At 57.1% G+C, this 27852-nt stretch overlaps 1 protein-coding gene across 1 annotated transcript in view; it reads right to left on the bottom strand.

Annotated features, from left to right (window-relative positions):
• LOC126641376 (otoferlin-like) overlaps positions 1-18430 on the bottom strand; it is a 56920-nt gene extending 38490 nt beyond the window's left edge. Inside the window, 10 exon segments of the mRNA XM_050317955.1 lie at positions 293-479; positions 3844-4003; positions 4852-4936; positions 5956-6018; positions 6365-6496; positions 7110-7164; positions 8024-8150; positions 9218-9291; positions 14415-14444; positions 18398-18430. Coding sequence (XP_050173912.1) covers positions 293-479; positions 3844-4003; positions 4852-4936; positions 5956-6018; positions 6365-6496; positions 7110-7164; positions 8024-8150; positions 9218-9266 — 858 coding nt within the window. The 5' untranslated portion in view covers positions 9267-9291; positions 14415-14444; positions 18398-18430.
• Positions 18431-27852: the final 9422 nt, after the last annotated feature.

Raw genomic sequence — 27852 nt, 5'->3', positions numbered from 1 at the left:
CATCCAATTCAACCCAGGGAACACCACACACCCCTCAACATCAGGACAATCCAGGGGACACCACACACAGCTCAACACCAGGACAACCCAGTTCAAACAAGGTGACACCCCACAGTCCTCAGCATGTCCAGGACAACCCAGGGGACACCACACACCCCTCGTCACCTCCAGGACATCCAATTCAACCCAGGGAACACCACACACCCCTCATCACCTCCAGGACGCCCAATCCTCCCCTCACACGGCCAGCCCCGCCCGTGTGTGCCCCCCCTCCCCCTCCCTCCTCGCTCACCTTCTGTCCCGCAAACACCACCTGCACGTAGGGGTCCACCAGGTCCTTGTTGTCCCCGATGAGGGCCTTCTTGACGTTGGCCATGATGCTGGTGTTCATCCTGGGCAGCCCCTCGGCGCGGAACACGCGCACGTAGAACCGGGCCCACTGGCGCTCGGCCGGCACCCCCTCGGGCAGCAGCAGGTTCCTGGCACGGCACGGGGGGAGAATGGGGGGCTAAAGAAACCCCTGGAGGGCTTCTCCAGCCTTGGGGGGACCCCCACAGAAAGAGTTGTTAGAGAGGGGTCCCCCCCAACACTCCCCGAGCGGTGACCCCGGGGAAATGAAGAGGGTGGGACTGTTGGGAGAGTCCTATTTTCCCTCCTATGGAGAGGGTGGGAATGTTGGGAGAGTCTCCTTCTCCCTCCCCTGGAGAGGGTGGGAATGTTGGGAGAGTCTCCTTCTCCCTCTTATGGAGCAGGTGGGAATGTTGGGAGAGTCCCCTTTTCCCTCCCCTGGAGCGGGTGGGAATGTTGGGAGAGTCTCCTTCTCCCTCCTATGGAGCAGGTGGGAATGTTGGGAGAGTCTCCTTCTCCCTCCTATGGAGAGGGTGGGAATGTTGGGACAGTCTCCTTTTCCCTCCTATGGAGAGGGTGGGAATGTTGGAACAGTCTCCTTTTCCCTCCTATGGAGAGGGTGGGATTTGGGGAGAGTCTCCTTCTCCCTCCCCTGGAGAGGGTGGGAATGTTGGGAGAGTCTCCTTTTCCCTCCTATGGAGCAGGTGGGAATGTTGGGAGAGTCCCTTTTTCCCTCCTAGGGGGTTGTTTTGGGGGAAGGAATAAACCCCCCCAGTCTGGGTTTATGGCAGGGGTGGGTTTGTCTCCTCCTGGGGGGGGGAAAAAGGGCCCAGGGGGAGGCTGGGGGTGAAGTTTGTTCCAGAGGAATTCCTGGAGCTGCCCAGGGCTGGTGGAAGGTGCCCTCTGGGGTGTTGGGAGAGTCTCCTTCTCCCTCCTATGGAGAGGGTGGGACATTGGGAGAGTCCCCTTTTCCCTCCCATGGAGAGGGTGGGAATGTTGGGAGAGTCTCCTTCTCCCTCCTATGGAGCGGGTGGGGTTTGGGGAGAGTCTCCTTCTCCCTCCTCTGGAGCAGGTGGGACATTGGGAGAGTCCCCTTTTCCTTCCCCTGGAGCAGGTGGGAATGTTGGGAGAGTCTCCTTTTCCCTCCTATGGAGAGGGTGGGAATGTTGGGAGAGTCTCCTTCTCCCTCCTATGGAGAGGGTGGGAATGTTGGGACAGTCTCCTTTTCCCTCCCCTGGAGTGGGTGGGAATTGGGAGTCTCCTTTTCCCTCCTATGGAGAGGGTGGGAATGTTGGGACAGTCTCCTTTTCCCTCCCCTGGAGTGGGTGGGAATGTTGGTAGAGTCTCCTTTTCCCTCCTATGGAGAGGGTGGGAATGTTGGGAGAGTCTCCTTTTCCCTCCTATGGAGAGGGTGGGAATGTTGGGAGAGTCTCCTTTTCCTTCCTATGGAGAGGGTGGGAATGTTGGGAGAGTCTCCTTCTCCCTCCCTGGAGCAGGTGGGAATGTTGGGAGAGTCTCCTTTTCCCTCCTATGGAGCGGGTGGAAATGTTGGGAGAGTCTCCTTTTCCATCCCCTGGAGCAGGTGGGACATTGGGAGAGTCTCCTTTTCCCTCCTAGGGGTTGTTTTAGGGGAAGGAATAAACCCCCCCGGTCTGGGTTTATGGCAGGGGTGGGTTTGTCTCCTCCCAGGGCAGAAAAGGGGCTGGGGGTGAAGTTTGTTCCAGAGGAATTCCTGGAGCTGCCCAGGGCTGGTGGAAGGCGCCCTCTGGGGTGTTGGGAGAGTCTCCTTTTCCCTCCTATGGAGCAGGTGGGGCATTGGGAGAGTCTCCTTTTCCCTCCCCTGGAGCAGGTGGGACATTGGGAGAGTCTCCTTTTCCCTCCTATGGAGCGGGTGGGAATGTTGGGAGAGTCTCCTTTTCCCTCCTATGGAGAGGGTGGGAATGTTGGGAGAGTCTCCTTCTCCCTCCCCTGGAGTGGGTGGGACACTGGGAGAGTCCCCTTTTCCCTCCTATGGAGTGGGTGGGAATGTTGGGAGAGTCTCCTTCTCCCTCCTATGGAGAGGGTGGGAATGTTGGGAGAGTCTCCTTTTCCCTCCTATGGAGTGGGTGGGACATGGGGAGTCTCCTTTTCCTTCCTAGGGCGTTGTTTTGGGGGGAAGGAATAAACCCCCCCAGTCTGGGTTTATGGCAGGGGTGGGTTTGTCTCCTCCTGGGGGAGGAAAAAGGGCCCAGGGAGAGGCTGGGGGTGAAGTTTGTTCCAGAGGAATTCCTGGAGCTGCCTGTGGCTGGTGGAAGGCGCCCTCTGGAGCTGCGTGAACTTTGGGATCCCCTCCCACCCAAACCGTCCTTCCATTCCAAGAAAAAGTGGGATAACACCCCCACCAGGGCATGGAAAGGTGGCCCCAAACAGTCCAGGGGGTGCCTGGAGCCCCCCAGCCCTCAGGAGAGCTGGGCTGGTGATTTTTGCTGCTGGTTTGGGTTTGTGATAGTTCATGGTTTGACTGGATCTTAGAGGACATTCCCAACCTGAGCAATTCCAGGATTCCACGGGGGGAGAGGCTGAGGGGCAGAGTGGAAAGGCTCTGTTTGCCCTTGGGGGTGTTCTAATGGCCCTGGAGCGTTCTGGGGCTGGAAGCAGCTCTGAAAGTCTCCTGAGTTTTGGTTCAGGATTTGTTTTTTGGGTTATTTGGTTGTTTGTTGGTTTGTTTTTTCTGGGGGTTTTGTTCCTTCCTTTGGGGTGTTCTGGGGAGTCAGAGGGCCCTTCCCACGTGGAGCCTGAGAAGAAGCTCATCCAGACCTCCCTCTGCTCTTCCAGTGGGTGATGAGACCCCATCCCATCCCATCCCATCCCATCTCATCCCATCCCATCCCATCCCATCCCTGTATCCCATCCCATCCCATCCCATCCCATCCCATCCCATCCCATCCCCTCCCATCCCATCCCATCCCCTCCCATCCCATCCCATCCCATCCCATCCCATCCCCTCCCATCCCATCCCATCCCATCCCATCCCATCCCATCCCATCCCATCCCATCCCATCCCATCCCTGTATCCCATCCCATCCCACCCCACCCCATCCCATCCCATCCCATCCCACCCCATCCCATCCCATCCCTGCATCCCATCCCATCCCATCCCATCCCATCCCATCCCATCCCATCCCACCCCATCCCATCCCATCCAATCCCATCCCGCATCCCATCCCACCCCATCCCATCCCATCCCATCCCATCCCATCCCATCCCATCCCATCCCATCCCACCCCATCCCATCCCATCCCATCCCATCCCATCCCATCCCATCCCTGCATCCCATCCCATCCCATCCCATCCCATCCCATCCCATCCCATCCCATCCCATCCCATCCCATCCCATCCCATCCCATCCCATCCCATCCCATCCCCTCCCATCCCATCCCTGTATCCCATCCCTGTATCCCATCCCTGTATCCCACCCCATCCCAGAGCTCCCGGGGCCCCTGGGGGGTTCCTCACCCCTCGATGTCGTCCTCCTCGGTCTCGTTGGCCTTGTGGGGGGTTTTGATGTTGTCCCCCTTGCCCACCACGGCCACGTCGCACTTGAGGTACCCCTTGAGCCCCGCCGTGAGGTCCTCGGGGTCCGACAGCGCCGCCCACTTGTGATAGAACTGGTGCTCTGGGGACACGGAGGGACAGGGGACGTGGCAGGGGACAGGGCAGGGGACAGGGGAGGGGACACTGCGGGAGGGACACTGCGGGGGGGACGCTGTGGAGGGGACTCTGGGGACAACCAGACCTTAGAGCCCCTTCCAGAGCCTGCAGGGGCTCCAGGAGAGCTGGAGAGGGATTTGGGATCAGGAAAGGGGAAGGGGAGACCCTTCCCTGAGTGCCGAGATTCCCAGGGAACCCCCCCTTGTTCCCGGAACTCCTTCCCAGAGAGGAGTTGGGCTGGGCATGGATCCAATGTCAGGCTCTGGATCCAGGCTGGGAGAGCTGGGAATGGCCAGGCTGGAGCAGGGAAGGATCCAGGGAGAGCTGGGAGCCCCTTCCAGAGCCTGCAGGGGCTCCAGGAGAGCTGGAGAGGGATTTGGGATCAGGGCCTGGAATGGCAGGACACAGGGAATGGCTTCCCACTGGGAAAGGGGAGATTGGGGTGGGAGATTGGGAAGGGATTCCCGGCTGGGCTGGAATTCCCAGGGAAGCTGTGGCTGCCCCTGGATCCCTGCAGTGTCCCAGGCCGGGTTGGATCCCCCGGGATAGCGGGAGCTGTCCCTGCCCGTGGAACGGGCTGGGATTTAAGGTTCCCTCCCATCCAAAGCATCCCGGCATTCCATGAATTCCCCTCCTCCAGCGGTGCCGGGAGCCCTTTCCCGGCCCCGGGGGGAGCCCGGGTGACTCGTCCACGTCTGGGACGGGGACACCAAACTGGGAAAGCCCCTCCCAAGGAAAGCAGCCCCTCCCCGGCTCCCCTGGAGGGAATTCCCGGCAGGTCCCACCCGGGGCCGGTTCCAAGAGATTCCCTACCGGGCTGGGTGTAAACGGTGCCCACGTCCATCTTGAAGGAGCCCACGAGGGTCCCGCTGCGCAGGAGGTTCTTGGAGTGGATCACCTGGAAAATCCAGACCGGGAATCCGCTGGGGTCCCTGTTTCCAGAGGCCCCTTCCCGGAGCAGCTCAGAGTGGGGTGGGGAAGGAGCTGATCCCTTCCCCTCGGCCCTCTGTGGGGGCTCCAAGGGCAGCTCCTGGGTTGGGATTGGGCAGAAAAAGTGCTGGGAAATAAATCTTCGGATTTCTTGGGATTATCCCGTTTTCCAGGGAACACCGGGATGTTTCCTGATGGCAAAGTCTTTGGGACGCCCAGAAATCACGGCCCAGTTCCCTTGGTGGGAGAAATTCCAGGGCTGTTCGTGGGATGGATGGGGGGGATCCTAATTAAAGTACCCTAATTGGGCAGTGAGTACTAATTAGGGTGCCCTAATTGAGCAGAGATCTCCGGGCTGTGGGCAGGGTTCTCCTCTCAGCATTCCCACTCCTGGCTTTCCACGGTGTTCCAATCCACAGGAGCTCTGCCAGGTCTCACATCCCGGGAATTCCCAATCCACAGGAGCTCTGCCAGGTCTCACATCCCGGGAATTCCCAATCCGCAGGCTCAGGGAGGTGTTTTTTTTGTCCTCCCTGGGAATGAACACATTCCACGATGGGTTTGGTTCTCCCCGGCTCTGGAGCACCAGGAATCATCCAGGGAGGGAATTCAGGAGCTGTGAGCACCCAGGATTTGAGGGAATTCAGGAGCTGTGAGGACCCAGGATTTGTGGGAATTCAGGAGCTGTGCATACCCAGGATCTGAGGGAATTCAGGAGAAGTGTGCTCCCAGGATTTGAAGGAATTTAAGAGCTGTGTGCACTCAGGATTGGAGGGAATTCAGGAGCTGTGTGCTCCCAGGATCTGAGGAGCTGTGAGCTCCCAGGATTTGAGGGAATTCAGGAGCTGTGAGCTCCCAGGATCTGAGGGTATTCAGGAGCTGTGTGCTCCCAGGATCTGAGGGAATTCAGGAGCTGAAATCCCCCCCGGAATGGGCTGTTTTCTGCCCTGGTCCCGGGGAAAGGAGCAGGGGAGGGCTCTCACTCACGGACAGCTTGATGATCTTGTCGAACATGACGTCGGGGGGCACGTGGAAGTCGAAGACAAAGTACTGGAAGGGAAGGAGGAGCCGTGAGGGATCCTTGGGGCTGGAAAACCCCGGGAGGAGCCGAGAGGGGCTGGAGGGATCCCTGCAGCACCCAGGACACGCCCTTGCGTCCCCAGCACCGACCCCTGCACCCCGGGGAGGGGTAAAGAAAGCTCTAAACCCTTGGAAAAGCTGAGGGTAAATTACCCGGGGGGTGGGGAGGGGAAACCTCCCGAACCCCCGGGTGGGGCAAAAGGCGTCATTTCCCACCCAGATTTCACCCCGTGGCAGGAGTTAAACCCCGAAGCAGTGCCAGGGGCTGGGAAACGCCCCCCTCCCCCGCCTTTTTCCCCCCCCCGCAGGCCCCCACCTCGTTGTAGTAGGGGCAGTTGGTGGACTCCTTCATGGACGTGAACTTCTTCTCCTCGCCCACCTCCACGCACACCACGGGGTCCATGTTGAGCCCCACGAGCTGCCTGGCCTCGATGACCGTGACGCTGACCTGGCCACGGGGGGAATTTGGGGGGATCTTCACCTCCCCCCGGTGTCGGCAGGGCCGGATTTCATCCCCCACCCCCTCCTTTGGAGGTGTTTTCAGGGCAGGGGGGGGCGGCTCTGTGGCCTCCCGGTCGCTCCAGGACATCCCCGGGGCCGCTCAGCCCGTGCCGGGAGGGGTCTGGGGGGTGTGGGGTGGGGAGATCCCACGGGAAACCCCTGTGGGTTCAGCCCCGGGGCGTGGGGGGCTGCCAGGCACGGGGGAAACCCCATGGGATTTCTGTGGGGTCAGAGCTCGGCCCCAAACACAGCGGGATGGTGGAAAACCAGAGAGGGTTGGGCTGGAAGGGAGCTGGAGGGTCACCCACCCACCTCCCACCCTCCCAGGCTGCTCCAAGGAGAAATGGGGGGGCTCAGTTTGGGCTTGGCTGGGCTCCCCACCACGGGGAACTCATTTTTGGGGGTTTATCCATCCACCGTTTAAATTCCAGCCCCTGGGAGGTCCAGCTTGGAGAGGGCAGCGTTTGGAGCCCGGCACGAATTTATTCCCTGGGGAAGGTCCCTGGTTGTGACTCCCCCCCCTCAGGGGCCGAGGGTGGGGACACCCCCTTGTCACCCACCTGGTAATCCATGGGCCTGCCAGCGCTGGGCTCCATCTTGATGTCAGGCTTGGACCTTTGGGGAGGGGTGGGAGAGACCCCCGGTCAAACCACGGGTGGGATTCACCCGTGGAATGGTTTGGGTGGGAATGGCTGGGTGGTTCCCACCCCCCTGGGGACACCTCCTGCTATCCCAGGGGATCCAACCCGGCCTGGGACACTGCCAGGGATGCAGGGGCAGCCACAGCTCCCCTGGGAATTCCATCCCAGCCTGGGACACTGCCAGGGATGCAGGGGCAGCCACAGCTTCCTGGGAATTCCATCTCAGCCTGGGACACTGCCAGGGATCCAGGGGCAGCCACAGCTCCTGGGAATTCCATCCCAGCCTGGGACACTGCCAGGGATCCAGAGGCCAGCCACAGCTCCTGGGAATTCCATCCCAGCCTGGGACACTGCCAGGATGCAGGGGCAGCCACAGCTCCCCCTGGGAATTCCATCCCAGCCTGGGACACTGCCAGGGATGCAGGGGCAGCCACAGCTCCCCTGGGAATTCCATCCCACAGCCTGGGACACTGCCAGGGATGCAGGGGCAGCCACAGCTCCCCTGGGAATTCCATCCCACAGCCTGGGACACTTCCAGGGATCCAGGGGCAGCCACAGCTCCCCTGGGAATTCCATCCCAGCCTGGGACACTGCCAGGGATGCAGGGGCAGCCACAGCTTCCTGGGAATTCCATCCCAGCCTGGGACACTGCCAGGGATGCAGGGGCAGCCACAGCTCCCCTGGGAATTCCATCCCAGCCTGGGACACTGCCAGGGATGCAGGGGCAGCCACAGCCCCCCTGGGAATTCCATCCCGGCCCTTTTTCCCCCTCTCACAGGGAGGAATTCCTTCATCTCTGCCTGGGTTGGGGGTGTGTGTGTGGGTGCCCTCACCTCTTGTTGGACACGTTGGTGGTGACAGCGGTGACAGAGGCCAGGGACACGCTGTCGGGCTCCAGCCCCGCCCCGCATCGCAGCGCTCTCCTGTCCAGCTCCTCGGGCTCCAGGACGGCGGGTTCGTCTGCGGGGCGAGACACGAAAAAGAAAGGGGACAAAGGGGACAAAAGGGGACGTCCCTCGGGGCTCGGTTTTCCAGCCGGTGAATAATTCAGGGGGGGGGAGGACAAAAGGAGACAAAAGGACCTGCCGGGGGACCGGCGGGGCGGGTCACGGCCGGCCCGGCCGCGGAGGGGGCTGCGGAGGAGCTGGGGCTCGTGTGACGCGGTAATTCCACCCGGGAAAGGATCCCGGGGGAGGGAGGGGGAGCAGAAACAAAAGGGAGGATGCGACGGGCGGCCCGAAGTGTGGCAGAGCACCCGAGCAAAGGGCGGAGGCTCTGACCGGCAAAGATAAAAACTGCGGGGGGAAGGGGGGAGAAAAAAAACCACAAAACAGGAGAAAGGGGTGGATTGTCCAGGTGGAAAATTGCTGCGGGCAGAGGGAAGAGCCCAGAGCCGCCAGCACCGGGGCACGGCCGTGGGAGGGGGGGCCGAGCCCGGGATTCTCCTGGGAAAAGGTGCTGAGCCGCTGCTTTCCTGGGGGAAGGGGTGTCCCCAGCCCAGCCGGGAGGATTTGGGCTGGCTCGGAGTCACAGCGGGTGGGAGGTGCTGCCTCCGGCTCTGGGAACAGCTCGGGCGGCTCAGGGACCTCTTGGGATGGGACAGGAGGAGGCCCCGGAGATGCTGCCAGGGCTGGAGCCCCTCGGCTCTGGATCCAGGCTGGGAGAGCTGGGAATGGCCAGGCTGGAGCAGGGAAGGATCCAGGGAGAGCTGGGAGCCCCTTCCAGAGCCTGCAGGGGCTCCAGGAGAGCTGGAGAGGGATTTGGGATCAGGGCCTGGAATGGCAGGACACAGGGAATGGCTTCCCACTGGGAAAGGGGAGATTGGGGTGGGAGATTGGGAAGGGATTCCCGGCTGGGCTGGAATTCCCAGGGAAGCTGTGGCTGCCCCTGGATCCCTGGAGCTGTCCCAGGCCGGGTTGAACGGGACTTGGAGCAACCTGTGCTAGTGGAAGGCGTGGGATGAGATGGGATTGAAGGTCCCTTCCCACCCCGACCGTATAATCCCACATAATTCCATGTTTCCATACCCTGTTTCCGATGCTCGTCCTTCGCCGGGCGCGTCTTGCCGAGTTTCATGGCTGAAAAAACTCCTTTCCCAGCTCTGGATAAAGAGACGAAATAAAGAATTTTTTTAAAAAAACCACCCTAAATGAGTGCATTTCAGCGTTTTCCAGGCCGTGGGAGTGGGAGCAGGAGGAGCCTCTCCCAGGGAGGGAGGATCAGGCGGGAGACGGAGGGAAAGAGGCCTCGGGGCACAGGGAAAAGCACGGAATTCCAGAGCGGTTTGGGTGGGAAAGGGGCCTTAAAGATCGTTTAATTCCCACCCCCTGCCGTGGGCAGGGACGCCTCCCACTGGAATCCAACCTGGAAGGCACAGGAACCGCTCGGAGCTGGGACTAAAGCAAAGGCCAGGCCAGCCGGGATGAGCTCCATCCCTCTGGGATGCTCCCGAAGGGGCATCTCGTGGAAGGATAAAGGAGGGAGGAGGAGGGCGAGGTTTCCACGGCTCTAATCCCGCCAGGAATCGCGGCTCTAATCCCGCCGGGAATCGCCTTTTCCCGGAGGAGCTGCAGGATGGGACCCTGCCGAGCCCTCTGCAAACCCATTTCAGCTGGAATTCCAAGAGGAATCGCCTTTTCCCGGTGGAGCTGCAGGGATGGGACCCCCATGAGCCCTCTGCAAACCCATTCCGGCTGGAATTCCACCAGGAATCGCCTTTTCCCGGAGGAGCTGCAGGGATGGGACCTTGCAGAGCCCTCTGCAAACCCATTCCAGCTGGAATTCCACCAGGAATCGACTTTCCCCGGAGGATCTGCAGGATGGGACCCCCATGAGCCCTCTGCAAACCCATTTCGTGGGTGCACTTCACGAGCAGAGCCCGAGGGAGATCCCAGCTCGGGCTGTGGAAGCTCCCCCAGACCTGGAGATCCCTTCCCGCCTGGAATATCCGGCAGGCTGGGAGCCCCAGGGATGGTTACATTCTCCTCTCTTTTCCATTAAATCCTTAACAAAAAAATCTTTTAAAAAGAAAATAAACCAAGCCCCCCACCCCAGCCCCCAGAGCTGCAGTTTGGCCGCGGGTGGTTGGGGATGAAACCTGTCCCGGGAATTCCTGAGGCTCCCGGGGAAGGAAAACCAAAGGAGGGGGGAGCGGCTGAGGGGGGAATTTGCAGGGAAGGCTCTGGCAGGGTCCTCTCCCGGGACCCCAAATCCACGCGGGGAAAAAAGGAGAAAACGAGAGGGGAAAAAAGGAGAAAAGGAAAGAAAAAAAATGAGAAAAGGAAAGGAAAAATTGAGAAAAGGAAAGGAAAAATGAGAAAAGGAAAAAAGGGAAAAGAAGAGGAGAAAAGGAGAGGGGAAGAAAAGAGAAAAGGAGGGGAAAAAAGGAGAAAAGGAGAGGAAAAAAGGAGAAAAGGAGAGGAAAAAAGGAGAAAAGGAGAGGAAAAAAGGAGAAAAGGAGAGGAAAAAAGGAGAAAAGGAGAGGAAAAAAAGGAGAAAAGGAAAGAAAAAAAGGAGAAAAGAAATGGGAAAAAAGGAGAAAAGTGAGAAAAGGACAGCGAGAAAAGGAGAAAAGAAGAGGAAAAAAGGAGAAAAAGAAAGGGAAAAAGGAGAAAAGGAAAGGGAAAAAGGAGAAAAGAAAAGGAAAAAAAGGAGAAAAGGAGAGGGGAAAAAAGGAGAAAAGGAGAGGGGAAAAAAGGAGAAAAGGAGAGGAAAAAAGGAGAAAAGAAAAGGAAAAAAAGGAGGAAAAGGAAAGGAAAAAAGGAGAAAAGGAAAGGAAAAAAGGAGAAAAGGAGAGAAAAAAAGGAGAAAATAAGTGGGAAAAAAGGAAAAAAGGACAGCGAGAAAAGGAGAAAAGAAGAGGAAAAAAGGAGAAAAGGAAAGGGAAAAAGGAGAAAAGGAAAGGGGAAAAGGAGAAAAGGAAAGGAAAAAGAGAAAAGGAAAGGAAAAAAAGGAGAAAAGAAAAGGAAAAAAAGGAGAAAAGAAAAGGAAAAAAAGGAGAAAAGAAAAGGAAAAAAAGGAGAAAAGAAAAGGAAAAAAAGGAGAAAAGGACAGGGAGAAAGGAAGAGGAAAAAAGGAGAAAAGGAGAGGAAAAAAGGAGAAAAGAAGAGAAAAAAAGGAGAAGGAGAGAGAAAAAAAGGAGAAGGAGAGGAAAAAAAGAGAAAAGGAGAGGAAAAAAAGGAGAAAAGGACAGGGAGAAAAGGACAGGGAGAAAACGACAGGGAGAAAAGGACAGGGAGAAAAGGACAGGGAGAAAACGACAGGGAGAAAAGGACAGGGAGAAAAGGACAGCAAGAAAAGGAGAAAAGAAGAGGAAAAAAGGAGAAAAGGAAAGGAAAAAAGGAGAAAAAAAGAGGAAAAAAGGAGAAGAGGAAAAATGAAAATAATAGGGGGAAAAATAGGGAAAAAGAAAACAAGGAAAAAGAAAACAAGAAATAAGAGGAAAAAACCAAAAAAGAAGAGAGGAAAAAAGAAGAGAGGAAAAAGAAAACAGGAAAAAAGAGAATAGGAAAAAAAAAGAAAAAAGGGAAACCAAAAAAGTAAAAGGAGAATAAAAAAAGAAAACATGAAAATGGGGAAGAGGAAAAAGATAATAAATAAAAAGAAAAAGGGAAAAAGAGAAAAAGAAAACAGGAAATGAGAGAAAAAACCTAAAAGGAAAACCACTGAAAAAATAAAAACAAATGGGAAAATCAGGAAAATAAAAAAAAAAGTTAAAATAATTTAAAAAAATAAAAAAAAGTCGGGAAAAAAACAGGGAAGGGAAACAAAACCAAAACCCAAACACACACACAAAAAAGGGGGGAAACAGGGATGGGGCGGGAGGGAGGAGAAAAAAAAAGAAAAACAGGGAAAAAAGACAGAGGAGAACTAAACTGCAAAGCGGTGGGTTTGGCAGCTCCTCGGCGGGTGCCGAGGAGGAGGAAGAGGCAGAGGAGGAGGCAGGAGCCGGCCCAGAGCTCGGGAGCAGAATCCCAGCGGCTCATCCCGGTCCCGGCCCCTTCCCAAACCTCCCCAGCCGGGCGAGCGCGGCCACATCCTGAACCCCTCCCCGTTCCCGTTCCCATTGCCATTCCTATCCCCGTTCCCATTACCATTCCCATTGCCATTCCCTTTGCCATTCCCATCCCCATTGCCATTCCTATCCCCATTCCCATTCCCATCCCCATTCCCATTCCCATCTCCATCCCCATTGCCATTCCCTTCCCCATTCCCTTCCCCATTTCCATTCCCATCCCCATTCCCATTCCCATTCCCATCTCCATCCCCATTGCCATTCCTATCCCTATTCCCATTGCCATTCCCTTCCCCATTCCCTTCCCCGTCCCCATTTCCATTCCCTTCCCCATTGCCATTCCTATCCCCATTCCCTTCCCCATCCCTATTCCCTTCCCCATCCCCATTCCCTTCCCCATTCCCTCCCCATTCCCATTGCCCTTTCCATCCCCATTCCCATTCCCATCGCCGTTCCCACTCCCACTCCCATTCCCTGCGGGCCGTACCTGCCCCCTCCGCTCCTGCTCTCGCTGTCCCCGGGCCGAGGGGTCGGTGGGGTCGGGTCGGGGGGCTCGGGAAGCGGCGCGGCCGCTTCAGGGGGGAGCTCCCATGGCCGAGCGACGGCAGCGGGGACGGGGACCCCGAGGGAGCGATCCCCCAAGAGAACGATCCCGAGGGAGCGATCCCGAGGGAGAGATCCCGAGAGAACGATCCCGAGGGAGAGATCCCGAGGAGCGACCCCCAGAGAGCGATCCCGAGGGAGAGATCCCGAGGGAGAGATCCCCAGAGAGAGATCCCGAGGGAGAGATCCCGAGAGAACGATCCCGAGGGATGCCGAGGGAGCGATCCCAAGAGAGCGATCCCGACGGAGCGATCCCGACCGAGCGATCCCTCGGGGGCTCCGCAGCCCGAGCCGTTCCCGTTCCCGATCCCGATCCCGACCCCCGCGCCGCTCCCGCCGGCACTCGGGAGAGCTGACACCGGCCCCGCATGAATATTCCATGAGCGGCCGCCCGTGGAACATGAGCTGGCCTCCCACTCCTCCTCCTGCACCCGGGCCCTGCCTCCCTCCCGCATTCCCAAAGAGCATTCCCGGGAGAAGCCGCTGCTCCTCCCCGAGCACCGCGAGCCCTTCCCGGAGCGGGGAACCAGCAGGGATCAGCGCTCTGGGAGAGCGCTTCCCGTTTTTCTCGGCTCTTCCCTCCCCTTGTTGACTGTTCGAGGGCATTTGTCTCCTCTCCTTCCCCCATCCATCTCCTCCTCCCTTCACACCATCAGCGAGGAGGCTCCACCTCGTCCCAGGGGCTCATCCTGCACTCACCACCCCGGGGAAAAAAATCCCAACCCCAGACCCTTCGTGCCTCTTCCCAGGGGAAGGGAAGAGCTCTTCCCATTTTTCCCTGCTCTGCCCTCTCCTCGTTTTCCTTCCCAGCAGGAACCAGCGCAGGGAGAGCTCTTCCCCATTTTTCCCTGCTCTGCCCTGTCCCTGTCTGCTGCTTGAGGCTTTTTGTCTCCTCTCCGCCCTCACCTCCCCCCTTTAAACCGTCAGCTGGGGGGGTTCCATCTCATCCTAATCCATGGATTTTCCCTCAAACCCCGGGGCAATAAACAGGAGCCAGGAGAGCCCCCACTGGTGTGGAAATGCCCGTGGTGGTTCCAGGATCGTTCCCCGGGGCTGAGCTGAAGTTTCAGCCCAAATTCTGCCCAGCCAAGGGGGCTGGAAGGGGCTGCCCTGGGGGGGGAACAGCTGGGCAGGAATCCAGGGAAACGGCTGGCATGGAAGGGGGGCAGGGGCTGGAGGCTGCCGGAGCTGTGGTGTCATGGAATTCTGGAATAGCCCAGAGGACGGGAGGAGATCACACCAGGATCTCAAGTCCAGCTCCCGGCCCTGCGCAATCCCAACAATCCCAAACCCTCCCCGAGCTCTGGCACCCCCCGGGGGAGGGACCTTTCCCTGATTTCCGAAGGGAAGCTGCTCCCAGGTCCCACCAGAGCCTCCCCTGCCCTGAGCCCTCCCCGTTCTCCCTTCCCAGGCCGGGAAATTCTCCCTCCAGCCCCCTGCCACCCAGCCCGGGGGGGATCCACGCTGCCCTCAAGACCTCCCCGTTCCCTCCCGGAGCTTCCAGGGGCTGCTCCAAGCGGGAAGGGGGAAGCACCCCAAGGGATCAGCTGGGAAAACTGGGAAGGAGGAGGAAGAGGAGGAGGAGGAGGAGGAAGAGCAAAACCTACTTGTGCTCCTTGGTCTTCTCTTTGCCTTTGCTGGAGCGGGGAGGGGGCAAAAGGCAAGAAAATTCCGTCACTTGGGCACTCCTGGAACGGTTTGGCCGGGAAGGGACCTCAAATCCCATCCCATTCCAGGGGGCAGGGACACCTCCCACCAGCCCAGGCTGCTCCAAGCCCTGTCCAGCCTGGCCTTGGACACTGCCAGGGGTCCAGGGAATTCTCTGGGAATTCCAGCCCAGCCCCTCCCCACCCTCCCAGGGCAAAATCCCGAACTCCTTCCCAAAATCCCATCCAAATTCCCTCTCTTGCAGGTCAAAATTCGGGTGGAGAAGGTCCCTGCCGGGCTGGGGGTGGGGGTGGGCAGAGCACGGCCCCAGCACCGCGGATGGGCGGGATCGGCATTCCCGGCGGTGGGAATGGGGCCGGGAAAGCAGGACACCCCCTGGGAGGGGGACAGGACACCTGGGAATGGGGACAGGACACCTGGGAATGGGGATTGGACACCTGGGAGTGGGGACAGGACACCTGGGAGTGGGGACAGGACACCTGGGAGTGGGGACAGGACACCTGGGAACGGGGACAGGACACCTGGGAATGGGGATTGGACACCTGGGAGTGGGGACAGGACACCTGGGAATGGGGATAGGACACCTGGGAAGGGGGACAGGACACCTGGGAATGGGGATAGGACACCTGGGAATGGGGATAGGACACCTGGGAACAGGGATAGGAAACCTGGGAAGGGGGACAGGACACCTGGGAACAGGGACAGGACACCTGGGAACGGGGATAGGACACCTGGGAATGGGGACAGGACACCTGGGAATGGGGACAGGACACCTGGGAACAGGGATAGGACACCTGGGAACGGGGATAGGACACCTGGGAACGGGGATAGGACACCTGGGAATGGGGATAGGACACCTGGGAACAGGGATAGGACACCTGGGAATGGGGACAGGACACCTGGGAACAGGGATAGGACACCTGGGAGCGGGGATAGGACACCTGGGAATGGGGATAGGACACCTGGGAATGGGGACAGGACACCTGGGAACAGGGATAGGACACCTGGGAATAGGGACAGGACACCTGGGAGCGGGGACAGGACACCTGGGAGCGGGGACAGGACACCTGGGAACAGGGATAGGACACCTGGGAATGGGGACAGGACACCTGGGAACAGGGATAGGACACCTGGGAACAGGGACAGGACACCTGGGAACAGGGATAGGACACCTGGGAACAGGGATAGGACACCTGGGAGCAGGGACAGGACACCTGGGAGCGGGGCCACGCCCGGATTGGGGAATTCCCTGGCACAGGGGACAAGGCTTCTCGTTCCTAGGGTGGTGGAATGGGCTCCCTTCTCCTCCCCCCTCGCTCCAGAGGCGGCAGGAGCCGGGTGGATCTGGGATGGATCTGGGATGGATCTGGGATGGATCTGGGATGGATCTGGGATCGCTCGTCCCTGCCCGAACCCCCTGTCCTGATCCCACCCAGGAATCCACGCTCCCCTTGCCCTTTCCAGAGCCCTGATCCCCCCTTTCCAGCCCCGTTTTCCTCCTCTCCCACACTTTGGGAGCGGGGGGTTCATTCCAGCTGCTCCTGCCCTGCCCGGGGGAGGCTCCAAGGCACGAAAATCCCGCTCCCCCTGCCCTGGGAGGCTGGAAAAGCACCCAGGAATGGAAATGAACCCTTTGGAGGGCTGCTGGTTCCCACACCAGCAGGGGTGGCTCCAAAACCAGGAAAGATGATCCCCAAACCAGGAGAGATGATCCCAAACCAGGAGAGATGATCCCCAAACCAGGAGAGATGATCCCCAAACCAAGAGAGATGATCCCCAAACCAGCAGAGATGATCCTCAAACCAAGAGAAATGATTCCCAAACCAAGAGAAATGGTTCCTAAACCAGGAGAGATGATTCTCCAGTTAAGAGAGATGACTCCAAAACCAGGGGAAATGATCCCCAAACCAGGAGGAATGATCCCCAAACCAGGAGAAATGGTTCCCAAACCAGCAGAGATGGTTCCCAAACCAAGAGAGATGATTCCAAAACCAGGATAAATGATTCCTAAACCAGCAGAAATGATTCCCAAACCAGGAGAGATGATCCCCAAATCAAGAGAGACGATTCCCAAACCAAGAAAGATGATTCCTAAACCAGCAGAAATGGTTCCCAAAACAGGGGAAATGGTTCCCAAACCAGGAGAGATGGTTCCCAAACCAAGAGAAATGATTCCCAAACCAGGAGAGATGGTTCCTAAACCAAGAGAGATGATTCTCCAGTTAAGAGAAATGGTTCCCAAACCAGGAGGAATGATCCCCAAACCAGCAGAAATGATCCTATAACCAAGAGAGATGGTTCCCAAACCAGGAGAGATGATCCCCAAACCAGCAGAAATGGTTCCCAAAACAGGGGAAATGGTTCCCAAACCAACAGAGATGATCCCCAAACCAAGAGAGATGATTCCCAAACCAAGAGAAATGATTCCTAAACCAGCAGAAATAGTTCCCAAAACAGGGGAAATGGTTCCCAAATCAAGAGAGATGATCCCCAAACCAGCAGAAATGATTCCCAAACCAGGAGGAATGATCCCCAAACCAGCAGAAATGATCCCCAAACCAGGAGAAATGATTCCCAAGCCAAGAGAGATGATTCCCAAATCAGGAGAGATGGTTCCTAAACCAGCAGAAATGGTTCCTAAACCAAGAGAAATGATCCCCAAACCAGCAGAGATGGTTCCCAAACCAAGAGAGATGGTTCCCAAATCAGGAGAGATGGTTCCCAAACCAGGAGGAATGATCCCCAAACCAGGAGAAATGATCCTATAACCAAGAGAGATGATTCCAAAACCAGGATAAATGATTTCTAAACCAGCAGAAATAGTTCCCAAAACAGGGGAAATGGTTCCCAAACCAACAGAAATGATTCCCAAACCAAGAGAGACGATTCCCAAACCAGGAGAGATGGTTCCTAAACCAGGAGAGATGATTCCCAAACCAGCAGAAATTATTCCCAAATCAGGAGGAATGGTTTCCAAACCAGGAGAGATGATTCCCAAACCAGGAGAGATGATCCCCAAACCAGGAGAGATGATTCTTAAACCAGGAGGAATGATTCCCTAATCAGGAGAGACGGTTCCCAAACCAAGAGAGATGGTTCCCAAACCAGCAGAAATGGTTCTCCTGTTAAGAGAGATGATCCCCAAACCAAGGGAAATTGTTCCCCAACCAGGAGAAATTATCCCCAAACCAGGAGAAATGATCTCCAAACCAAGAGAGACGATTCCCAAACCAGGAGAGATGATTCCCAAACCAGGAGAAATGATCCCCAAACCAACAGAGATGATCCCAAACCAACAGAGATGGTTTCCAAACCAACAGAGATGATTCCCAAGCCAAGAGAGATGATTCCCAAACCAGGAGAGATGATTCTCCAGTTAAGAGAGATGATTCCAAAACCAGGTGGAATGATCCCCAAACCAAGAAAAATGATTCCCAAACCAAGAGAAATGATTCCCAAACCAGGAAAAATGATTCCCAAACCAAGAGAGATGATTCCCAAACCAGGAGAAATGGTTCCCAAACCAAGAGAAATGATTCTTAAACCGAGAAAAATGGTTCCCAAACCAGGAGGAGTGATCCTCAAACCAAGAGAGAGGATCCCCAAACCAGGAGTCTGCTCCTGGAATTTCCTCCTCCTGCTCCCAGAGGAGTTTTCCTCCTCCTGCTCACGGTGATTCCTCCTCCTGCTCCCAGATTTTCCCTCCTCCTGCTCCCAGAGGAGTTTCCTCCTCCTGCTCCCAGATTTTCCCTCCTGCTACTCCCAGGAGTTTCCTCCTCCTACTCCCAGAGTTTTTCTCCTCCTGCTCCTGGAGTTTCCTCCTCTTCCCAGCCCTGGTTCTGGGAGCTTTCCCTCCCATTCCAGCCGGTCCAGGGTGCTGGAGAAGCCCCTGGGAAGAGGGATTGGGGGGGAATCAGGGTACCTGAACGGCAGCACGAGGTGTTTTTTCTCCTTCCCTTTTGCCTTTGCTCTGGAATCACAAAGAGGGATTCACCGGGATGGGATCCACGGGCAGACCCCCACCCTGCATTCCCAGCACATTCCATGCTCCAAAGAATCCAGCAAACCCACCCCCCAGGGCACAGGGACAGCTCGGAGCAGGGGATTCCCGAGGATCCCACCGGAATCCAGGGAATTGGGGATGGAGTTTGGGCAGGGCTGAGGGGGGTGGGAATGGGGAGAGGGAGTGAAGGGCAGAGAATGGACAGGAAAGAGCCTGGATGGATAAATCCATGGGAATGGCAGGGGTGGGGATGGGTGGGGAGATGGTCACAGCAGGATGGATGGATGGATGGAGGGAGGGATGGATGGATGGATGGGATGGATGGGAGGGATGGGTGGATGGATGGGAGGGAGGGATGGATGGATGGAGGGATGGATGGTGGATGGATGGATGCATGGATGGATGGATGGATGGATGGGTGGGTGGATGGATGGATGGATGGGATGGAGATGGATGGATGGATGGGATGGAAGGGATGGATGGATGGATGGATGGAATGGAGGGATGGATGGATGGGATGGATGGATGGATGGATGGATGGATGGATGGATGGATGGATGGGTGGATGCATGGATGCATGGATGCATGGATGGATGGATGGATGGATAGATGGATGTAGATGGATAGATAGATAGATAGATGGATAGATAGATGGATGGATAGATAGATAGGATAGATAGGCATAGATGGATAGATAGATAGATAGATAGATAGATAGGATAGATAGATAGATAGATAGATGGATGCATAGATGGATGGATGGATGGATGGATGGATGGATGGGTGGATGGATGCATGGATGGGCAGATGGATGCATGGATGGGCAGATGGATGCATGGATGGATGCATGGATGGGTGGATGGATGGGTGGATGGATGCATGGATGGGCATGGATGGGCAGATGGATGGGTGGATGGATGGATGCATGGATGGACAGACAGACAGCTGTTACCCTGAAAGCTCCTTTGGAAGGTCCCTGAGCAGCAGGAGAAATGTCCTGGCTGGAACTACGAGAGGACAGAGGGAACATGGGCAGGGGGAGGGAGGGGATCCAAGGAATTTGGATCCTGCTCCGGGCAGGGAGCAGCAGGAGCTGTCCCTGGATCCGAAGGGATGGAGCAGCACCCCCAGCTCACGGCATTCCCAGAGGGAGGAGGGAGGCAGGGACACCACATCCCATACCTGGGATCCTCGGGGTCCTCGCTGCTTGGAAGAGACAAAGCCAGGAGCGGGAAGGTGAGGAAGGAACAACCCCACCCAGCCAGAGCCTCCCACAGCCCACGGGACACCCCTGGGATCCCCCTGGAATCCTGGGATGTTTGGGGTGGGAAGGGACCTTAAATCCCATCCCGCTCCAACCTTGGCATCTCCCGCTATCCCAGGGGATCCAGCCCGGCCTGGGACACTGCAGGGATCCAGGGGCAGCCACAGCTTCCCTGGGAATTCCAGCCCAGCCGGGAATCCCTTCCCAATCTCCCATTTCCCAGTGGGAAGCCATTCCCTGTGTCCTGTCCCTGCCTTTCTGCCCCTGCAGAGGGGGCAGAGGAGCAGCCTGGCCCGTATCCCAAATCCTGGGGGTGTTCATTCCCGGACAGCCACACCTTGGAGCACCCGGGCTGGGAGCAAACCCCTCCTCCTCTCCCCAAAATCCAAGACCCCCCCGGGCAGGGCGTTCCGGTACCTTGCTACCGACTTGTATCCATCGTTAAACTTAATCCTGGGGGAGGCACCGGGGAGGGAGAGACAAAAGCCGTTAAATCCCATTAAATCCCATTAAATCCCATTAAATCCCCGTGCCGGAATTCCCGGAGCAGCCCCCTGCGGGCAGGGAGTGCGTCCCGACCCGGGGAGCTCCGGGAGGATTGGGAGAGGGTTGGGGATGGGAATCTCCGACCAGGGTGTTCCATCACCCCGTTCCCTTTATCCCAGGGATCCCAACGGATCTTTTCCCGGGTTTTCAGGCTCCCCGGGGTGCGGGGTTCTGGTTTTGGGGTTTTTTTTGGTTTGTTTTTTTCCCCAAGCAGTTTATGGGTTCGTTAAATATTTAAGGTAATTCAGTGAAACGCAGGGAAAGGGCTGGCAAAAAGGGTCGGTGAAGGGGGTCGGAAAATCGGCGGGGACTTTCCCTCCCCTTTTTCCTTTTCCCGGGATGGGAAGGACCCCGGCCCTGCCCGTTCCGCGCTGAGGGCGGCGCATCCCAGCCAGAAATCCCACATTTTGGGAGCCGGGAGTTTCAGATCTCCCCGGGCACGGAACTCTGAGCTATCCCTGCGAATTCCCCCGAGGCCACCCCGGGTCCCCGAGTGCCACATCCCGGGGGAAGGGGTTCAATCCCGCCGGGAATGGCGATTCCCACCCCTGCCCAGAGCCCGGCCCTGCCCATAAATATTTCAGGGCCCGCGGGGATCGGGTGATGCCTCCGGCACCGCCTGGCACCGCCACGGACGGGCACGGCTCGGGGCCAGAACATCCAGAACATCCAGAACACCCACAGCCCCCTCAGCTCAGGGTTGTGGCTCTCCCTAAATCACCCCTGGAAGCACCCACAGCCCCCTCAGCTCAGCCCAAACCCACCCACAGCCCCCTCAGCTCAGCCAAAGCTGCCAGCTCAGGGTCGTGGTTCTCCCTAAACCATCTCTGGAAGTGCCCACAGCCCCCTCAACTCACCCCAAACCCACCCACAGCCCCCTCAGCTCACCCCAAACCCACCCACAGCCCCCTCAGCTCACCCTAAACCACCCACAGCCCCCTCAGCTCAGCCCAAATCTGCCAGCTCAGGGTCGTGGTTCTCCCTGAACCACCTCTGGCAGTGCCCACAGCCTCTCAGCCCACCCCCAAACCCACCCACAGCCTCTCAGCCCACCCCAAACCCACCCACAGCCCCCTCAGCTCAGCCCAAACCCACCCACAGCCCCTCAGCTCACCCCAAACCACCCACAGCCCCCTCAGCTCACCCCAAACCACCCACAGCCCCTCAGCTCACCCCCAAACCCACCCACAGCCCCTCAGCTCACCCTAAACCACCCACAGCCCCCTCAGCTCACCCCAAACCACCCACAACCCCCTCAGCTCACCCTAAACCCACCCACAGCCCCCTCAGCTCACCCCAAACCCACCCACAGCCCCCTCAGCTCACTCCAAACCACCCACAGCCCCCTCAGCTCACCCCCAAACCACCCACAGCCCCCTCAGCTCACCCCAAACCACCCACAGCCCCCTCAGCTCACCCCAAACCCACCCACAGCCCCCTCAGCTCACCCCAAATCTGCCAGCTTAGGGCATTGGCTCTCCCTAAACCATCTCTGGAAGTGTCCAAACCCCTTCAGCGGGACCGGGCAGGTTCAGCAGCCCCACCCGGGGGGTTTGGAGGGGATTTTGGGGTGGGTGTGTTTTACCTGCTGTGCTGATCTTCTTCTGCTTCGTCTGCCAGGCTTGGGGAGTGGCAGGGGGAGAGGGAGGAGGAGGAGGCTGTGACGGGGACACGCAGAGGGCTCTGCCCCCCAGCCCGGGCAGGGACCCCCTCGGGACACGGCACCACAGCAACCCACGCCATGCACGGCCCGGCATCGGCCCCACAGCACCCCCAGGGGGTCCCCGTAGGACCCACAGCGGGATGGGGTGGATGTTTGACCCGTTTATCCCCAGCCCAGGCTGGAAGGGATCTGCTCCCCTCCACCCAAACCTCCCCTCCCTTCTCCTTCCCCCTGCTCGGGGTTGGGCTTGGGTGGGAGCAGCACCAGGGAAGGAGGAGAGAGGGAATTCCCGGCTGCTTTTCCCTTGGGAAAGCCCTGCCGTCATCCCGGTGGGGATGGAAAATCCTGCCCATTCCCTTGGAAAGCTGCGGGATTGCTCTCAGGAGGCTCCTTCGGGCGGGAGGGATCCCATCCCATCCCATCCCATCCCATCCCATGGACAGGGACAATTCCCACCATCCCAGGGGATCCAACCCAGCCTGGGACGCTCCAGGGATCCAGGGGCAGCCACAGCTTCCCTGGGAATTCCAGCCCGACCGGGAATCCCTTCCCAATCTCCCACCCCAATCTCCCCTTTCCCAGTGGGAAGCCATTCCCTGTGTCCTGCCATTCCAGGCCCTGATCCCAAATCCCTCTCCAGCTCTCCTGGAGGGACCCCGGGGATTGTGGGGTGACCGAGGGCAGGGCAGGGCAGCGGGACCCTGCAAATCATGGAATTACGGAGTCACTTAGGCTGGAAAATCCCTCCTGGATCCCGGAGTCCAACCAGCCCAGGCCAGCCCTGCCCCCTGTCCCCAGGGACCACATCCCCAGGGATTGGGAATCCCTGCAGGGATGGGGAATCCAGCCCTGCCCTGGGGAGTTCATTCCAGTGCCTGACAGCCCTTTCCAGGCGGGAATTGTTCCCGATATCCCCCCTGCCCCTCCCCTGGCCCAGCTGGAGGCCATTCCCTCTCCTCCTGGCCCTGTTCCCTGGGAATTGGGGACACCCCCTCCTGGCAGGGAGTTGTGGGGAACAAGATTTTGCCCCAAAAAAAACCCCAGGAAAATCCACCTTTGGCCAACGCCTTCCCGGGGCTGAGGCCGCTGCTTTGGGCCCCAGGATTTGGGGGTGTTGCCCCCCCAAGGCGTCTTTTCCTGATGGCAGCACGGGGAGGGTCCAATCCCATTCCACGGGCACCTCCCACCAGCACAGGGCGCTCCCAGGGCTGGGAATGCACCACAATCCCACAAAATCCACGTGCGGGAAGAACCACCCCCTGTGCTTCCTACACACCCCCCACAGGAGCTGAGGAGACCCCCCCCCCCAAAAAAAAAATGCTCCTCCCGGGGCTGAGCTGCTCCCGAGCTGATCCCTGGGATTGGCCTCCAATTCCCACCTTTCCCGGTTCGTCCCCAGGACGCCCCTCCTTGGCACGGGGTGGGGACACCCCCACGGCAGGAAGAGCCACGGCAAACACCCCCACCCAGGCCCCTCACACCCACACGGGGGGCTCATTCCACGCCGATCCCTGGATCCGGGGCGGCCAAGGAGCGGGAATGAGGCGGGAATTCCCGCGGGGATCAAAGGCAGGACGGACACGGCACAGCAAACGCCACCGGGGTGAGCCGGCTGGGGCCCCCTACCTGGCCGGGAGGGAGCCCTGGCTCAGGGAATCCCCCTCTCCCAGCAGCTCGTCCTCGCTGTGGAAATACAGCTCGTCCTCCTCCTCCTCCTCCATCCTGCCGGGGTGGGGGAACACGGGAGAAAATCCCTGCTTGGGATCCGTGCCACGGGTGGGGAGGGACCGAGGGGAGAGGGCAGCAGGAGCAGCCAGGCCTGGCAGCCGAGCCAGCCCTCCAAAATCACGGAATTGCAGAGTTCCTGGGGCCGGGAAAGCCCTTGGAGGGCGTGGGGCCCAACCAGCACTGCCCAGGTCACACCCCTGATCCACATCCACAGGGACCTTAAACCCCCCCCAGGTGTGGGGACTTCAGCACTTCCAGGGCTGGACAGCCCTCTCCATGCGGGAATCGTTCCCAAAATCCCACCTGCCCCTCCCCTGGCACAGCTGGAGGCCGTGCCCTCCCCTCTGTCCCTCCTTCCCTCCCCTCCGTCCCTGTTCCCCGGGAGCAGAGCCCGATCCAGAGGGACCCTGGAGCTCATCCTGTTCCAACCCTGACACCTCCCACCAGCCCAGGGTGCTCCAAAGCCCCGTCCAACCCGGCCTTGGGCACGTCCAGGGATGGGGGATCCACCCCCAGAGCCCCCCTTTGGCACAGACAGACTGACCCCCACATCCCTGCAATTCCTGCCTCTCTGTCCCATCCCTCCTTTAAATCCCTCACAGCTCCTCCTTCCAGCCCCTCCCGTTTCACCGAGGCCCCGCTTCCAATTTGCTGGGAAATTGCTGGGAAATTGCCCGTTTTCAGCCCAATTCACACCCTTAATGACCTGCCCGGGGAGTGATGGGAGAGCCTGGAGGGGAAAGAGCAATTTTGCCCCTATTTGGGCACAACAGAGTGCAAAACACGGGAGAATCACAGACAAATCAGCCCCAAACACAGACAAATCACAGCCCCAAACACAGACAAATCACAGCCCAACACAGATAAATCACAGCCCCAAACACAGACAAATCACAGCCCAAACACAGACAAATCACAGCCCCAAACACAGAACAAACACAGACAAATCACAGCCTCAAACACAGACAAATCACAGCCCCAAACACAGACAAATCACAGCCCAATCACAGATAAATCACAGCCCCAAACACAGACAAATCACAGCCCAAACACAGAACAATCACAGCCCAAAACACAGAACAATCAGAGACAAATCACAGCCCCAATCACAGACAAATCACAGCCCAAACACAGCCCCAAACACAGACAAATCACAGCCCCAAATGAAGACAAATCACAGCCCCAAACACAGAACAGAGACAAATCACAGCCCAAACACAACCCAATCACAGACAAATCACAGCCCAAACACAGACAAATCACAGCTCCAATCACAGGCCCAACCACACACAAATCACAGCCCCAAACAGACAAATCACAGCCCCAAACACAGCCCAAAAAACACAGCCCCAAACACAGACAGATCACAACCTCAAACACAGACAAATCACAGACAAATCACAGCCCCAAACACAGACAAATCACAGCCCAAACACAGACAAATCACAGCCCCAAACACAGACAAATCACAGCCCCAAACACAGACAAATCACAACCCCAAATCACAGACAAATCACAGCCCTAATCACAGACAAATCACAGCCCCAAACACAGACAAATCACAGCCCCAAACACAGCCCAAATCACAGACAAATCACAGCCCTAATCACAGACAAATCACAGCCCCAAACACAGACAAATCACAGAACAAACACAGACAAATCACAGACAAATCACAACCCCAATCACAGACAAATCACAGAACAAACACAGACAAATCACAGCCCAAATCACAGCCCCAATCAGACAAATCACAGCTCCAAACACAGCCCCAAACACAGCCCCAAACACAGACAAATCAGCCCCAAACACAGCCCCAAACACAGAACAATCAGAGACAAATCACAGCCCCAAACACAGAAAAATCACAGCCCCAATCACAGACAAATCACAGCTCCAAACAGCCCCAAACACAGTCCTAAACACAGTCCTAAACACAGTCCCAAACAAAGACAAATCACAGCCCCAAATGAAGACAAATCACAGCCCCAATCACAGCCCAAACACAGCCAAATCACAGCTCCAATCACAGCCAAATCACAGCCCCAAATACAGACAAATCACAACCCCAAACACAAACAAATCACAGACAAATCACAACCCCATACACAGAACAAACACAGACAAATCACAGCCCCAAACACAGCCAAATCACAACCTCAAACACAAATCACAACTCCAATCACAGAAAAATCACAGCCCCAATCACAGCCCCAAACACAGCCCCAAACACAGAACAGAGACAAATCACAGCCCCAAACACAGACAAATCACAGCCCCAAACAGCCCCAAATGAAGACAAATCACAGCCCCGAACACAGCCCCAAACAGACAAATCACAGCCCAAACACAGCCCCAAATGAAGACAAATCACAGCCCCAAACACAGCCCCAAACACAGCCCCAAACAGACAAATCACAGCCCAAACACAGACAAGTCACAGCCTCAAACACAGAACAATCACAGACAAATCACAGCCCCAAACACAGCCCCAATCACAGACAAATCACAGCCCCAAACACAGACAAATCATAGCCCCAAACACAGACAAATCACAGCCCCAAACGGCCCCAAATGAAGACAAATCACAGCCCCAAACACAAAACAATCACAGTCCCAAACACAGACAAATCACAGAACAAACACAGACAAATCACAGCCCCAAACACAACCCCAAACACAGAAAAATCACAGCCAAATCACAGCCCAAACACAGCCAAATCACAACCCAAACACAGCCCCAAACACAGTCCTAATCACAGCCCCAAACACAGCCCCAAACACAGCCCCAAACAGCCCAAAATTGCCCAGACCCGTGGAGGGGCAGGATTTGCAGCTGCAGCAGCCCCTGATGTGGGAATGGGGTTAAAAAGGTGGCTGATTCCAGGGGTGGGGTTGGGATTTACCCCTCCAGGATGGGCCCACGTGGTTATTTAGGGGCTTCTTTCAACGCTGGGCTTGGCAGGGCTGGGGGAACGTTTGGACTGGGGGGTCTGGGAGGGCTTTTCCAGCCTCAGTGAGTCTGGGATTCCATGGAGAGCCCATGATTTGGGAACACAAGGTCCTGCTTTGATCCATCCCTGGAAGCAGCTGCTCCACAGCCCTCAGGAGGGGCCTGTGCCGATCCCAGGACCCTCCTCCTTCTTCCCCCCCATCACAGAGTTCCTCCTCTGCCTCTCCATCCCTTCCCACGGGATTTCCAGAGGGATTCAGGGCCTGCTGGATGTCCCCACAATTCCAGCTGAATTTCTCCCTCCCCGTGGGGTCGGAGCTGCCCGAGTGGAGTCGGAGTGACAGAGTCCCTGCTGTGGAAAACAGAGCCACAAACCTGGGCAAAGCTGCCTAAAAACCAGGGCTTCTGGAGTAATTCAGAGTAATTCAGAGTGATTCAGAGGGATTCAGAGGGATTCAGAGGAATTCAGAGGAAGTCAGAGTAATTAGAGCAATTCAGAGTAATTCAGAGGGATTCAGAGGAATTCAGAGGAATTCAGAGTGATTCAGAGGAATTCAGAGGGATTCAGAGGAATTCAGAGGGATTCAGAGGATTCAGAGGGATTCAGAGGGATTCAGAGGGATTCAGAGGGATTCAGAGGGATTCAGAGGGATTCAGAGTGATTCAGAGGGATTCAGAGGATCAGAGGATTCAGAGGGATTCAGAGGAATTCAGAGGGATTCAGAATCAGAGGAATTCAGAGGATTCAGAGGATTCAGAGGGATTCAGAGGGATTCAGAGTGATTCAGAGGAATTCAGAGGAATTCAGAGGGATTCAGAGGGATTCAGAGGAATTCAGAGGGATTCAGAGGGATTCAGAGGAATTCAGAGTAATTCAGAGGAATTCAGAGTAATTCAGAGGGATTTAGAGGGATTCAGAGCAATTCAGAGGAATTCAGAGCAATTCAGAGCAATTCAGAGGGATTCAGAGGAATTCAGAGGGATTCAGAGGGATTCAGAGGGATTCAGAGGAATTCAGAGGGATTTAGAGGAATTCAGAGTGATTCAGAGGAATTCAGAGGAATTCAGAGGAATTCAGAGGGATTCAGAGTAATTCAGAGGGATTCAGAGGGATTCAGAGGAATTCAGAGGGATTCAGAGGAATTCAGAGGAATTCAGAGGGATTCAGAGGGATTCAGAGGAATTCAGAGGGATTCAGAGTAATTCAGAGGGATTTAGAG

The sequence above is a fragment of the Myiozetetes cayanensis genome, unplaced genomic scaffold (assembly GCF_022539395.1).
Source record: "Myiozetetes cayanensis isolate MyiCay16 unplaced genomic scaffold, myiCay2020 scf209, whole genome shotgun sequence".
NCBI classification, from domain to species: Eukaryota; Metazoa; Chordata; class Aves; order Passeriformes; family Tyrannidae; genus Myiozetetes; species Myiozetetes cayanensis.
This window is presented reverse-complemented; position numbering and strand designations above follow the sequence as displayed.